The sequence below is a fragment of the Sebastes fasciatus genome, chromosome 8 (genome assembly GCF_043250625.1).
Source record: "Sebastes fasciatus isolate fSebFas1 chromosome 8, fSebFas1.pri, whole genome shotgun sequence".
NCBI classification, from domain to species: Eukaryota; Metazoa; Chordata; class Actinopteri; order Perciformes; family Sebastidae; genus Sebastes; species Sebastes fasciatus.
Genome location: NC_133802.1, coordinates 13,213,925 through 13,229,102, shown reverse-complemented (window position 1 = coordinate 13,229,102; position 15,178 = coordinate 13,213,925). Strand labels below are relative to the sequence as shown.

Here is a 15,178-nt window from a genome sequence, read left to right as displayed (position 1 = left end):
GGTAAAACAAGCAATATGAATACATCACCTTGGGCACTGGGAAATTGTGACAGGTATTTTTCACTAATTTCTGACATTTTGTGATAATTCAATAACTAAAAATAGATTAATTGATAATTAAAATAATTGTAAGTTGCAGCCCTAGCCACAACCCATATGAAAATGTGAATGAAAAGCACAGAGAGTCTCGAGATAAAACAAACATTATGAGCTTTACAGAAATTGAATGCAATAATATTGTTTATTAAGGTGTTTCTCTCTTTCTGTGTTTTTTTTATGAACTACTTTTTATGAACAACAATAGATAGTTTCAGAAACAAATGAAAAGCTCCTGATGTTAGTGTCTGGACTTGAACAGAAAGACATTTTGATGTGAAGCAGTATGCTGCCTACCTGCTGGCATCCTCGTCTTCCTCACTGTCCACAAATGAGCTGGACTCCAACTCGCTGCTCATTACTGAGGCGCTGTCGTAACCCATGGCTGAGTCCCTTGCGGTGCGCTCTGATTTGGAGTGACCGTTGATGCGAGGGACTGGAGGGAGAGAAAGAGCAGAGCAGAGCGGCGGTGAGTCAGACGGGAGGTCACGTCGCTCATCGCGGGGTCAGATCAGAAAGAGAGGGAGCCACCAGGATGGGAGGAGAGATTGTTAGTGAGAGTGGAGGAATTGGAAAAACAGCAGAAGGGCTTTCATCTCTGATACTTGGAAGATTTTAGCATTATTGAAAATATGAACTGAGAAGCAGAACTTGGATTTCAGTCAGACTTTTACAGTAGAGTACAGGAAAGTGAATGGAATAAAGCATCAACACATTGGCTTCTGTACAATATTGAAAAGGTAGAAATAATCATACAAAGTTGAAAATATAATACAGCTACTTAATGCAGCACCTTACTGTGCTCTCAAAACTCCCAGCAGTGTACAACTACCCTGTCTGTCTCCATACGTACATTGCCAGTGAGGCGGCGCTGTCTCAGGGTGACAGCGGATTGGCCAGAGAGGTCTCATAAGGCGAAGAGGGCGCGGCAGCCAGCGTGTTCGCCGAGAGCGAGCAAAACATTCCAGCAATGTGGTAGTTCCCATTGCTAGCTCCTCCCTTCTCTGAAAGCTGAGCTACTGCACACACTCAATCAGCAGAGGGACATGACATGATCCACTGTCAGGATTCACAGAACCATATTTCCTCCCACGCTCACACGACTGTCACACCAGAGAAAACAAGAGTGCAGGTTCACCAAGCCAGACTGTAATCTGTGTCTTTGTGCTCCGTCTGTGCTAGCCCGCTCTCTAAAAACCCAGCCTGAGAGCCCCAGACGGTCAGTCTCTGCCCACCGGCTGGCTGCTGAGAGGCTTCACAGCTTATCTACAACAGAGGCAGTGACAAAAATAGGGAATAATAAGCATAAAGGTGCTCTGTGAAGAGCAGCAAGTAAGAAAACAAGATGTGAGTGAGTCACTTTTTGGCTAGAAATTTTGGACACAATGTAATCATGACCTTTTCAAAAAGTTGTGACACTTTAAAGGATAAGATGCTCGTGAAAAAAAAGAAGCATATATTGTTTAATTTTTCTGATCCATAAATCAATAAATAATGCACCCAACAGAAAAAAGTGTGTGACAATTTGGTGGGTTAACATTACATAAACAGCATCACACTATAAATGCTCAAAACAAGTAAATCTCTCTCCTTACTGCAAAACAAGAACCCTCCTATTTTAACTAACTTTCACACTGGAATGATAGAAAAAATACCTGAATTAAACTAACCATAAAAATTAAAACAAATGTATCATATAACATATTTAACTTCTGAATATCATCAACGGACATATCAATAACAAATCACTCTCACCACAGCCGTCAGTGTGCCTCCGTCCGCCACACAGAGAAACTGAGCTGAGAGTCAGGAGAAAGTATTGCCTCCTCCCTCCCTCCCGTGGCACGCAACTATAGAATGACTGCTAATCTGCCTCCGACCAATCGGATGATGGTATTCTCCGAATCGGAGATAACATGGGATTTGAGATGATGTGCTGTCCTGCCCCATCTCCGCCTCAGGTGAAAACACCATCAGGTTATTAAAATGCTTTTCGCATCACCGAAAAAATCATTTGAAGATAACTGAGGACAGTCTCACCAGCTGTTTTTGTGCTTTGCGTTATAATACTTTACAAACATAAGTGCTTTGGCTCAGCCACGTCTTCTTTGACCTCAACCCTGAAATCCCAGCATTAATCCAAGAGTGGTGCTTTTTTTTCTTTTTCAGGGTATTAAATGTTCTCTCTAAGTGAACATTAGAGTCGCGTCTCACGACAGGTTAAAATGCAGAGCACCTGGCGGCGTTGAGGCAGATCATATACTCCATCCTACACCTGTTCACCAAAGTTCCTAAAGCTGCTGCCTTATACACCCTTTCATTCTCAAACGCCACGGCACAGACAGAAAACAAGAAGGGATACGTTTACCAAGGCTGAGCACTTTAACCGATCACTGTCAAAAAGCAAGCATTCACTCTGAGACAAAAATCACTTGGATCATGTGTATAAGGTGACAGGGGAATTCCTGCTGCTGATGCTGCAGGCTGCGAGGTAAAGAGGCGGGGCTACCAGCTCCTTATTTACATCAAGGCGATGTGACTATGACAGAGACCACTGAACTAAATTGAAGCACATTATCTGGGGTCTTTCTTGCTAGATTTTTCGATATCAGTCAACACAGAGAGGAGGATGGAGGAGAGACACAGTGTTGACTGGGCTTGAGGTATTTCCGCATCAGCCACAGAACAACAGATGTGCAGTTGGCAGCAGTGGATCTGACATGGAGAGTGCCAACGATATGTCTTCAGCAAACACTGTCAGAGTTGGGCTGCACCGATCCAACTTTTTCAGTCCAGATACCGATACCTGGGCTTTTGTGTTTCCGATACCAGTGTTTGATTAACAAGTTGTATGCCTCACTGTGTGGAAGTGACTGGGATCATTCTTTTATGTGTAAGGCAACACCAGGCCTGACTTACACATCGCTTTACTAACTTTGAAAAACAAAATGTAACGAATAAATACATAGATATAGATTTACTGAATTGTATTGAAATAATAAATCTTACCTCAGTAACTTGGTAAAGACATTTTTAATATTAACAGGAATTATAATTCAAGTGTAAACATTTTTAATGCAAAAACAAATTAGTCAAAACTTAAACAGGAATAAAAAGTCCAATATGTAATGTAAAAAGTATATACAGTACATATAGAATTGAATTGATTAGATCGGCACCATTATAACCGATACCCGATCCAGCTATTTGAGTCAGTATCAGCCTGATATCCGATCCGGTATCTGTGCATCCCTACATGAGAATGCTGAAATCAATGGATGATTGTGCGTTTATTCTGTTAGGATAAAGTTTCCGGCATGCAAGAGAGTTAAATCTTTTCCTGCAGCCTCACCCTAATGCTGTACTCTGCGCTACTAATTGCATAATGCAGGATGCAAAGAGCCAGGCGTGCTGTGAAGAGACGACCAGAGGAGGATAGACAGGGAGACAACTGGCTTTGCTGTTTGAGTAAAACAGCAGACTCTGTGAGCATCACAAGCTGCTCATTTATCACTTCCTGCCATAAAAAACAACTAATTCTGCCAAAATGTCTGTGTGGCGAGAACAGGAACAGAACGAAGCGGATACCTCAAAATATCGCAGGTATGATTATACTGATAACAGAACACACCTTTTCCTGCAGCACCAGCACACTCTACCACCCTGTTCTCTGTTTGTTGTGGACAGAGCAGGCATGTGATGAACGCCTGGCAGGCTCTCATATTAAAAACACTGAGCCTGTAAAAGGAGAGCATTTGTTTTGACGGAGCAGAAAGAAAGCTGTCCTTATCTTACAGAAATTGTGGTCAAATGGCAAAGCAATAAAGCAGATGTGTTCACACTAGGGCTGTCAAAGTTAACGCGATAACAGGTTAATGCAAATTCGTTTTAACGCCACTAATTTATTTAACGCATTAACGCAATTGACCCCTTTCAGAGGGCTCAGCGGGCTAAGTTATAAAGCTACTACTACTGACGATACTGGCATCATATGAAACTAGAAAACCTAAGGAATCCTCTGGTACCATGTCATACTAGCTTGCCGTGAAGGAGGCTAAATAACGCTCCAAACTTACACTAAATTTTGGCGAGGAAAAACTGGCATGGCCAATTTCACAGGGGTCCCTTGACCTCTGACCTCAAGATATGTGAATGAAAATGGGTTCTATGGGTACCCACGAGTCTCCCCTTTACAGACATGCCCACTTTATGATAATCACATGCAGTTTGGGGCAAGTCATAGTCAAGTCTGCACACTGACAGCTGTTGTTGCCAGTTGGGCTTGAGTTTGCCATGTTATGATTTGAGCATATTTTTTATGCTTTATGTACCTGTGAGGGTTTCTGGACAATATTTGTCATTGTTTTGTGTTGTTAATTGATTTCCAATGATAAATATATACATACATTTGCATAAAACAAGCATATTTGCCCACTCCCATGTTGATAAGAGTAATAAATACTTGACAAATCTTCCTCTAAGGTACATTTTGAACAGATAAAAAATGCGCAATTAATCGTGATTCAATATTTTAATCGATTGACAGCCCTAGTTCACACTTGTTCTCAGGGGCTTTTAAAAGCAAGGCTCTAACCATTTATTCTCCAGGTAGACTGTAACATTGGTTGCATTTATATATCAACAATAGCTGCAAAAGCACTTTCCTGTGATATTTCACAAAACACTAGTGTGTCCTGACAGGGTGTAATCATCGTACAAGACTGGAGTGTGACTGCCGAGTGGAAAACAGCCTCTGACCATAAACTTGAGCCACACAGGAAACAGAAGAAGGGCAATCATTGGGAAAGACAGTTTTGACATACAGTGAACTTATTCACTCTTCTGAGAATTTGGATATCTGTGTGTTTCTTAGCTAAAGTTCATTACACCCCATGTGATCCCCGAGGGCGTCTTTTCATACGTGTCTGCTGTCTGTCCACTTTTTAAGGAAGTTGAGTGTTGAGTACTGAAATGCAATAACTCCAAAATGACAAGATAATTGCATTTTTAGGATCCATCTGTTCCTGGCTGATAGTACTCACGCTCGGTTTCTCGTGCTCTCCTCCGCGCCCGCTCCCTCTCTCGCTCTCTGCGGTGGCTCAGGAGAGATTCCGTTCCCGTCTCGGTATCCAGGCCATCTCGGCTGCTCACCGCGTTGGCACTGCAACACACACATCGGAAAACTTCAGTCAGATTCATAACGATGTACAAAACACGCGCACTCTCACAGAATAGTCTTTCAAATGAAGTCTCTAGCCAGCCTGTGACTCCTGAACATAATCCCCAGCTACAATACACTTATGTCTGTTATAATATCTGTTAGCCTGCCATTCAGCCTTAGGGGAAGATGCAACACATATTATGACTCTGTTTCAAATTCAATCCCTCTGGCAAAAAAATAGCAGTTTCATTGTTCTGCGGTATGTGATGTGTCTTTCACTAAGTGTCATTAATGACCAGATACCCTGAGAGGGAGACATTCTGGACAATACTGGCATTAATGAGACCTATTGAAAGCCCAGATGGTGCCTGAAGTGTTATCGGGAGAGAGGCAGAGATGGGAGAATGACAGATTGCATAAAAAAAAGCGAGAAGTGGTAGATCAGGTGTGGACTGAGCTTGTGTACTTGGGGTCTGGGAGGAGTCTGGGGGTTCTGGAGGGCAGATTGTTATTCTGTCAGAGGGCTGGAGAGATGCCGTGGCCTCAGGCACCGGGGTTAAGGGACCTACACAGCCACCGGGCAACCAGGAAACCTGAAGCTGGTGAGAACTCCACTCAACCCTGTCAGCCTGTCACACACACTTAGGCATGTGTGCAACATGTACTTTACACCTGCATGAATAATTTCATGCAGGCGCATTCATGCACGCTCAGACGGCAGCGCTCATGTACAAACAGTGTCATATTCATAGTGTACAAACAGATTAAAAAAAGACACAAATACACAAACGTCATCCCGCAACGGTTTTAAAAGCAATCACCTCGGTGGCAGCGCGTGAATGATCAATGCAAATTAAAAACACAAGAGTAGACAAGATGCTGTGCCTGCTGTGTTCACTCGGCGGGATAAAGCGCTCAATGAGGCGTGCTTACACGCTTCTGCGACGGGGTGCTAATGGGTGCACCTGGGCCGGGCTTCACCAGCACAGGTCAGTGCATCATGTATGCAAATATCACTGTAGACGCATTTCTATTGGTGGTGATTGGAAAGCTGCGTGACGTTTGATGTGGTGGTGACTGCTCGTCTGTGAGGCCGACGATGGCTGCTGACCAGCCGCGCGGCAGGTCCGCTGATCCGAGGGGAGATTATCCAAGGCGCTGGGCTGCAGCTGTGAACAAATGCCACCTCCTTTCAACCCCCCACCCCACACACCAGCGCCCCTCCCACCCCTCTCTGCTGCCAATCGCCACCCCCACCTCTTGGGAAATGGAGATGGGTGCTTTTAATGTCCGTTAATCCGGATTACCAGGCAGAAGCACATCAGCTGTTTGCATTCTCAGCCCAAAACACCTATTCTGCGCATTCATCAAATAGAGCCATTCACGCCGACAAACACATGAAACGCATGAATAAAGCACAAGAGAAAATGAAGTGTTAATAATATTCTAGCTGTTTACAGAGCGAGGTAAAAGGGTGGAACAACTGGGTTCATTTCAGAAAGAGAGGGGAGGTTCGCTATAGGGAATTTACCACGCTGTTTCTCTGAGAGAAAGGCCTGCCTGTCTGACTCAAAGAGAAAGGGAGAGAAGGAGGGAGGGAGGGAAATGACGTGGGGTAAAGGGGGCCGACACATTGGCGCTTTCCTCCACAAGGTGGCGGTAGTCCTGGTGAAAGCTGGCCGGGAACAATAAAATCATCAGGACAGCTGACAGCCAAACGGCAGGGGGCAGCCCATAGAGGGCAAAAGCGAGCTGAGATGTCAAACACTGGATAAAGAGATACACTGAGACATGACAGATTGCATGTTCCCAATATAGAGCCTCAGCCATATTGCTCTAGCGCTGTAATGGTAACAACCCTCGCCCCCACTGCCCCCAAGCCCTTCCAGCTATATTTAGCACGGGACTTCTCCTCAGCAAGTGCAGCGATATTCTCCAATCTGCCAGTTTGAAGTCTGAGATCAGGTAACGTTCATCAGGCTGTCGAGAAAATCTCCATTTCTGAATGTGTTTTGGGGCCACATATGGCTTTATAGGCCGAGTATGGATGAATGCTCCGAGTGACTGAATAATACAATGGGCCTCACTGAGTGCCAGTATTCGCCTGAAGATGTTTATGCTGTGAAGGCTATTTCAAGAATCAGCGGCTCTGGCGGAATACGCATCATGTTTACATCGATGAGCGCCTTACTCCACGGTTGAGGGGGCGGGGAGGGAACGTACACACGAGTGGGAGAAACACTCACACCCATGCATGTTCCCACACTCAAGCTTTAGCACATACTTCATGCCGCATTCACACATAGACCACCTACATATGAGCCTGATATGACAAATCTCTCTGATGAGCTTTCCACATTCTGATCAGCACATATGGCACGCTGTGAAATAAAAGGGTCACCCAGTGCACAGGATTGTGTGCTTTAATACTTCTGCCTACATGCCCCGTGTGTGAGATAAATTGTGCATATATGATAGGGCTGGGACGATACACCTATCTCCCGATTCGATACTATCACAATACTCGATATGTATTGCTAAGTATTCGATTTTTATTATTTATTATTGCAATTTTTGTTAACTTTTTTAACGCTAGACCATGGAAAAAAGTTGAATCATACACTTCTAGGGACTTTTACTTTTGAAAATATCTAAATTGATTCAGTAAAAATGTTTGATTTTCAGCATGTATGTAGTCAGAGATGTCCTGAAGTCAAATATATCAGTCATTGTCAAGAATTATTAATTACCTTTTTTTTTTCAGCAACCCAGAAATCAAAGGATAAAGACTTTTCCCTCACAAATTAGTGGTGTTTTCTTTTTAATTTATAAGGGACATGTAATGTTTTATACTTCTGGTGAATATAATCCAATCAATCTTATTTCCATAAATGTATTTTGTAGATAGTCCTCTTTGTTAACATCTTATTTTGACCAGACAAAGTCACACATATATACTTCCGCTAACTTCTCCAAGTCCGTCGCTAGCTCCCCCCGTCAGCTCCGTTTTGTTTAAACATCCATGTTCCGCTCCATCGGGGCCGTTTGAATGCATTTAACATAAATGTCAGTATATGGGTGCTCTACAGTTGTAGCGTCGACCGATTTGACCACGGAGATGTAAGCGACGGCTGACTTGACCGCACGTTACCGCAATACAATAACGTTTCCTGTCCATGACAGAGTTATTAGCATGCAGCTTTAGCCATCATGTCTAGCACGGCTTTTCCTGGCAATGTCTGAAACCCAAAGTATTTCCATACTTTACTGTAAATGTAGCATTTACCACTTTGGATTTAAAATGTGAAGTGAAATGAAGCAAATATATCGATTCTGGCATTAAAAAATGTATTTCAAAATCGAAATTTTAAAAAATCCCGATACATAGTTGAATCGATTTTTTTTCCCACCCCTAATATATGACAGGCAGTACTTACTGGAAGGAGGGGGGCCGCGAGTCTCCGATGCCCCCAGTTCTCTCGAGAGGAGGGGGCAGCTCCGGGTGGCTCTCTGTGCACTGAGATCCTCCATCAGAGTGGGCACTCTCTGCCAGGACCAACTGAGAGAGAGAAAGTTGGGGCAAAGGAAAGATACATATTCATCTCTGAGAGAAAACACAGACAATAATAAATATTCTGTTGAATGATATGGGCCCCATAGTGAGGAGAGAGGAGATCAAAAAGCAACCTCAACAGACTTTGCGACACTCTGAGATAAACAAACAGTGATGCTGGCACCAGAGACAAGCACATCTTATGTACAAGTGCGCATGAGGAAAGGCGAGATGCTGCAGAGAGGCTGTAGAGATGCCTGGTGGCGACGCATAAACAACTTGAGAAACACGACGTAGGAACTTAAAAGACCACAGTTGAGTGTCAGTACAAAGGATGATGTACAACGACACACAGATGCTACTACTCTCCTTTCATCTGAGCCGGAATAATGACAGTTAAAGCAGGCAGCCGAGGAAAGAATAACAACTGTATGATGGACTGCGATTATTCTAATGCAAGCTTAGGGATTCACAGGTGTCACTACGGTGTTGCCAGATACTTAAATGAGTCCTGTGGGCTACTTTTTATTTGCTCCATTTCAAAGACTCAAAGCATGTGTCTGTGTGCTGTGTCTGGTGTGTGCTGACTGGCTTTGTCTGAAAGGATGAGCCGATTTCGCTCTTTTATGGAAAACTGCTTCATAAAAATATCTTCTTTCTGTGTTTGACAGTATCGTTAAGCAAAAAATACCTCCATACTTTTATGGATGCACTGATGTGACTTTTTCTCTCCCGATACCGATTCCTGACCTCATATCAGGGCCCCCTTTTCCCCAAACGTATGGAGTACATTGGGATTATTTTAAGCAAGGTAACATGAGGCCAGGGATTGCTGTAGAGTAGTGGATGACCTGATGTGACTTAAAGGAACAGTGTGTAACATTTCGGGGGATCTATTAGCAGAAATGGAATAAAATATTCATTACTATGTTTTCATTATAGTGTATAATCTGAGTCTGCCATGTTGCTCTGCCATGTTTCTACAGTAGCCCAGAACAGACAAACCAAACATTGGCTCTAGAGAGAGCCTTTCGTGTTTTTACGTTACCTGAAGGCCACCATAGCTCTCCGATACGCTTGTGAAACTGTGGTAACGTGAGCCGCAGAGTGCAAAACCGCGGTACCGCCAGCCGCCGCCTGACTTCTGTTGCTCCTAAAGTAGTGTTATTATGGTAAGGATGGTCTCTGAACGGCGTTACCACGGTTTTGCACTCGGCAGCTCTCGGAAAGGAAGGAGTGAGCGGAGGGGTACTCAGTTGGTTGCAATCTGCAACCACACTGCCGCTAAATCCTACACACTGTACCTTTAATGACTGTAACTGATAGTGGAAACACTAAATCATATAATGACATTGATGATCGGTTTATACGTATACACAGTATCAGCCCCGATACTGATACAGCCTATCAGATCGGTGCATCCCTACACACTTTACATAGGGTACATTTGCAAAAATATCACATCAGGCACATAAGCAATAGAATATTTCTTGTGTTTCTCTAGTCTGTTTATAGTAAGAAGAATTGGCCTAAGTTCCATTTTAATTGAAAACAAGGTTAAGTTTTGAATTTAACAATCATTAGAGGTAGTAGTGTATCTAAGTAGTGCCTTAAGGTTGGGCAAAGGGTATCCCAAGATTTGTTCATTTCCACTTTTAACTGTTAATTTTTAAGATAAAAGCAATACACATCGAAAACACCATAATAACAAAAGCCCTGTTAATAAATATGTATTTATGCTGCAGCTTAGATTGATGAAATAATGGCTCACACTTGCCATAACTTTTAAGCAGTCAGAAATAAGGACTGTCGGAGCAAGTGATGTAAAGATTTGTCACTGTAAATGGAGCCTAAAGGATCCTCTGATATTCTGGTTTATATTATTTGAAGTAGCCAAAATACACATAGAATCACACAACAGCACACTTCCACTAATTACATTACAGGTTGCTGATATAAGGTTATTTAACAATGTTATATACTGGGCACTTGGTGTGCAAAATTAATGTTAAATGTATTTAATTTGTTAATTTAATGAATAAAAAAAACTTCATCAGTACCTTTGAAGACCTAAAGTGAAAGGGTTGGGCCATAAAATAAATCTCTTTATGAAAGGGGTGCCCTGGTTTAAAGCAAACTCGGAATCACTGGCGTAGTGTATGGAGTAATTCCGGTAAATCAAATGTGAATGAGTCATGAAGATGCATCAATTTGGTCTAACTGGTTGTTGAGCAGCATTCTGGTATAGTGACACCACATTTAAGTACAGACTTCAAGTCCTGATGTTAGTATCGACACTGTGTAAGTGATATTGAGCAAGACGGTCCCTAACAACTGATTCTGACCTCTGACCTCCCTGTGGAGCAAACTAATGAATCTCCCCACAGAGATCAATAAAGTACAATATTCTTATACTGGATTGTTAAAAGAAACTGACAAAAAGCCACCAAGTAGATTAAACATGTCAGACTAATTCATACATCTTTGCTCTTAGTCTTCCATCAATATTTAAAGCCAGAGCTTTGTCTTCTGTTCTGTACGACAGAGCAATGATTAAGATGTAAATCCTCCTTTAACATGACAGATTGATTTGATTTATCAGACTTTATTATCCCTGTAGGGATACTCGGGCTCACAGCGCTGCCTATCTTCCATAATTACAAATCACTATAAAGCTACACAAGTCAATAGAGTAACTGACCATCAGATATGTTACAGTAGATGGCATGATGTTTCTTGTTTTAGCAGTCAAACTCAGCTACTTCTGATTGTATTATGTAACAGTCGCTAAGTTTAATACCTAATGGAATCACCCTACATCTATAAAACGCAGCTCAACAGTGAGATCAAGGTGAAGAGTGTTCAAAAAGCTCTGTGGAGGCGTTACATGGCTACATTTACATGATCCACGAGTGCTCCACATATCTTTGTTTTGAGCTGAGGCTGCACAGCCTGCTGAGAGGGGCAGCACGGGGGCACCATCCGTCTCACTTACCCAGGACACTACTCTCCCGTTGAAGCAGGGCAGCTTGGCGTTGTCGTCGGAAATCTCTTCTTTGACAACCCTGGGGAACGAGCAGACAGATGCAGTCAGGCAGGAGAAGGACACAGACTCAGCTCAACAACACGGTGCACGGTCTGGAGGAGACACTTCCCTTCCTTCTCTGACTAGTTGATACACACTGAGAGACTTTCACGCTTTGTAAGTCATATTTTCCACATGGCTTTCAACCAGCTTTGCACCCTCACTAGCACGGGGGAGCTCAATGAGCAGCAGCGATGACACTCTCAGTCTGAGCCTCTGTTTATTGATTTCATCATCAACATCATGGCTGTCCATCCAGTAACACCAAGCACAACAATGTCCTTTGTCCCCCGAGCCGTCAAACTGTACAACACCTCTCTAGGGAGGGGGGGGTGGACAAAGGAGGACGGTCTGCAGGACAGATAATAATGCACACAGTGCACTTTCATAGACTAAGCTACTGGAGTTACCCTGCACTATATTCATTTTTAACAGTTTTCTTCATCTCCTTGTATTTTTATATCTGGTATATTTCTTTGTACTTTGCACTACTAACTTTTTTACTGCCTTTTTACTAACATGTTTTTGCAGTATGGAACTGTGATGCTGGAAACTTGAATTTCCCTCGGGATCAATAAAGTTACTATCTATCTATCTATCTAATGTGATAAGGGCCGGTCAAACTGGCAAGGATAGGGCCATACATCTGTAATGAATGGGTCTTATACTGTATATAGATATATATCTATTTATTACACAACTTTGTTGAATACTCAATTCTCATCGGTACAATTCTACGGTCTGTTATTTCTTTATAGCACACCGCTGCTATGTATAACAGACCATTGATATGTATATAAGGAATCCATTGGTACCAACCATGTCATACAAGCTTCTCGTGAAGGAGGCTAAATAACGCTCCAAACTTGCACTAAATTTTGGCGACGAAAAACTGGCATGGCCATTTTCAAAGGAGTCCCTTGACCTCTGACATCAAGATATGTGAATGAAAATGGGTTCTATGGGTACCCACGAGTCTCCCCTTTACAGACATGCCCACCTTATGATAATCACATGCAGTTTGGGGCAAGTCATAGTCAAGTCAAGACACTGACACACTGACAGCTGTTGTTGCCTGTTGGGCTGCAGTTTGCCATGTTATGATTTGAACATGTTTTTTATGCTAAATGCAGTACCTGTGAGGGTTTCTGGACAACATTTGTCATTGTTTTGTGTTGTTAATTGATTTCCAATAATAAATATATACATACGTTTGCATAAAGCAGCATATTTGCCCACTCCCATGTTGATAAGACTATTAAATACTTGACAAATCTCCCTTTAAGGTGCATTTTTAACAGATAAAAAAATGTGTGATTAATTTGCGATTAATCATGATTAACTAATGACAGATTAGACAGATAGATAGATATATAGATAGATAGATGAGTGTGCGTTAATAGAGTGATCTGGTGTGTGAGCCTCCCTCAGTGTGTTTGTCTTTGGCTGTAAATTCCCAACAAAAATACCTCCCAGTTACCCTTTGACCTGCTGGGACACAGTTCAGCAGCAACCGGCCACCACACCTGCTTGGCTCGTGTCACATGGATCAAGCCTGGAGCTAGCCAAGAGGTACAGGAGATGAGCTGGCAAACACCTCACATACACACATTACACACACACTGACACACACACAGGGCTAAAACACCCTGATGTATCTACACATTTTCCATTATAACCCCTGTATGTCTTTGTGCATATTGTTTGTTTGTTTTCGCAAAGGATTTTCCCAGAATTTGGTCCGACCAAACATTTCTGAGGCTCTGTGGAGATCTCACATTAGCTTCTTGGCTTTGAACGCAGAACATGAAAAGGGTGAGGCACGATTTGAGAGCAGCAGGAAAGCCTAAGAAGATTTTATGCAGGGGTGTCTCTGACAGCGACTTTACAGCTTTATTTTCTCCACTTCTTGTTTGCCAGAACTTCCCCGCTACTGAAATGATTAGCCAGAAGCCGGTTGTGTTTTTTTTTTGCGTGCACTGCTGTTGCTGCTGCTGCTGTGGGAGCTGCATTGCTGGGAGTGGTGGACGGAGATAACGTAGCCTTGTGGCTGGAAGTGACGACCACAGACTGTGCCGCTGTGGCCTGTTCCACCTCGGGGAGGAAAAGGGAGGGAGGCGAGTGCTGGCTTTGCCGGCTGCTTGTTAGGTAGGAAGTGTTTGCATCCTCTCTCTCGAGCTGCGCGACCAGCTGTAAGGTGACTTGTGAGGATGTGGGAGTGGCCCTGTACAAATAAAACGTCAGCTTCTTCTTCCTAATGGTTGACAGGAATAAGGTCGCCTGTTCCAATTGCACAATTCACCAGTGTAACTGTATTTTAAGGTTTCTGAAAGAACTGGCATGCAAAACAAATCTCCTAAACACATCTCCGTCTGTCCCAAGAACTAAAACCAGAAGAACCCGAGAAACAATTCCAATCATAACAGATGACGTCGTTATCATGCGGTAAAATACCCATGACCTGCATTCTTTTCATTTCCATCTGATATCAGCAGCAGTGTTAGTTCCACCCTGAACAATTAACAAGTACAGACACTCACACACTAACAGTAGCCCCTGTTTAGAGAAGCATATGTCTGGTCCGGGCTGCTGTCACACATTTGATTTCTTAGAGCTGACAGCTTTAATAGGTCTTAACAGATTTCACAGGATAATGACACAAGATTTATCCTGGTGATCGCTGAATATTCCACTGCTGGGGATATTTGTGTAGCTGGGGAAGATTAAACGTGTTTGTTTATGCGTTGAGAGACAGAGGAGGGCTGGGTAGTTACAGCCTAAACCAGAAACCAGGAGAAGCCAGACACCGGCCAGCAGTCCAAGGACTTTGGTGGGCTGATGCTAATGATACTCTAAACAGGGAAGCAAAATATTTGTAGTCAAACAAGATTGTGAATATACTGACTTCACTATGACACCGAATATAGCTCACTAAACAGCTCAATTCAATTTAGAAAGCTGTTAAAATTCCATAATAACCCTTTCAGCATATTGTAATTCAAGTGTTCTGAGAGAAAATTAGAGTTCTGATCAAAATCGAAATCCATGACGGAGACTTTGGCCAATCACAGATGATTTCAGAGAGAGAGCGTTCCTATTGGCTGTTCATTCACGGAGGTAGCTGTCAATCACTCCTGAACTCTGATCAAACGGTCAAACTAGGCAGCGCTGATCAAATATGAATCAATATTCTGTGACTGTAATGACTATTTTTATACACAAATGTTTTCAGAAACATCTTGTAGTGTACCGTTTAGCTGTAAAATGAGAAAGTTTGCCCCGG

At 42.8% G+C, this 15,178-nt stretch overlaps 1 protein-coding gene across 6 annotated transcripts in view; it reads right to left on the bottom strand.

The window, feature by feature from the left end:
• The window catches only part of LOC141772520 (segment polarity protein dishevelled homolog DVL-1-like), a 30,112-nt gene that overhangs the window by 10,444 nt on the left and 4,490 nt on the right, over positions 1-15,178 (bottom strand). For all 6 annotated transcript variants that reach the window (XR_012594912.1, XR_012594911.1, XM_074643577.1 and 3 more), the window contains exons 2-5: positions 11,806-11,875; positions 8,695-8,816; positions 5,139-5,257; positions 394-532 (exon numbers count right to left, since the gene is read on the bottom strand). Coding sequence is in view for 4 of the 6 variants with exons in the window: in XM_074643577.1 (XP_074499678.1) it covers positions 394-532; positions 5,139-5,257; positions 8,695-8,816; positions 11,806-11,875 (450 nt within the window). In the remaining 2 variants the exon portion in view is untranslated. The remainder of the gene's footprint in view (positions 1-393; positions 533-5,138; positions 5,258-8,694; positions 8,817-11,805; positions 11,876-15,178) is intronic.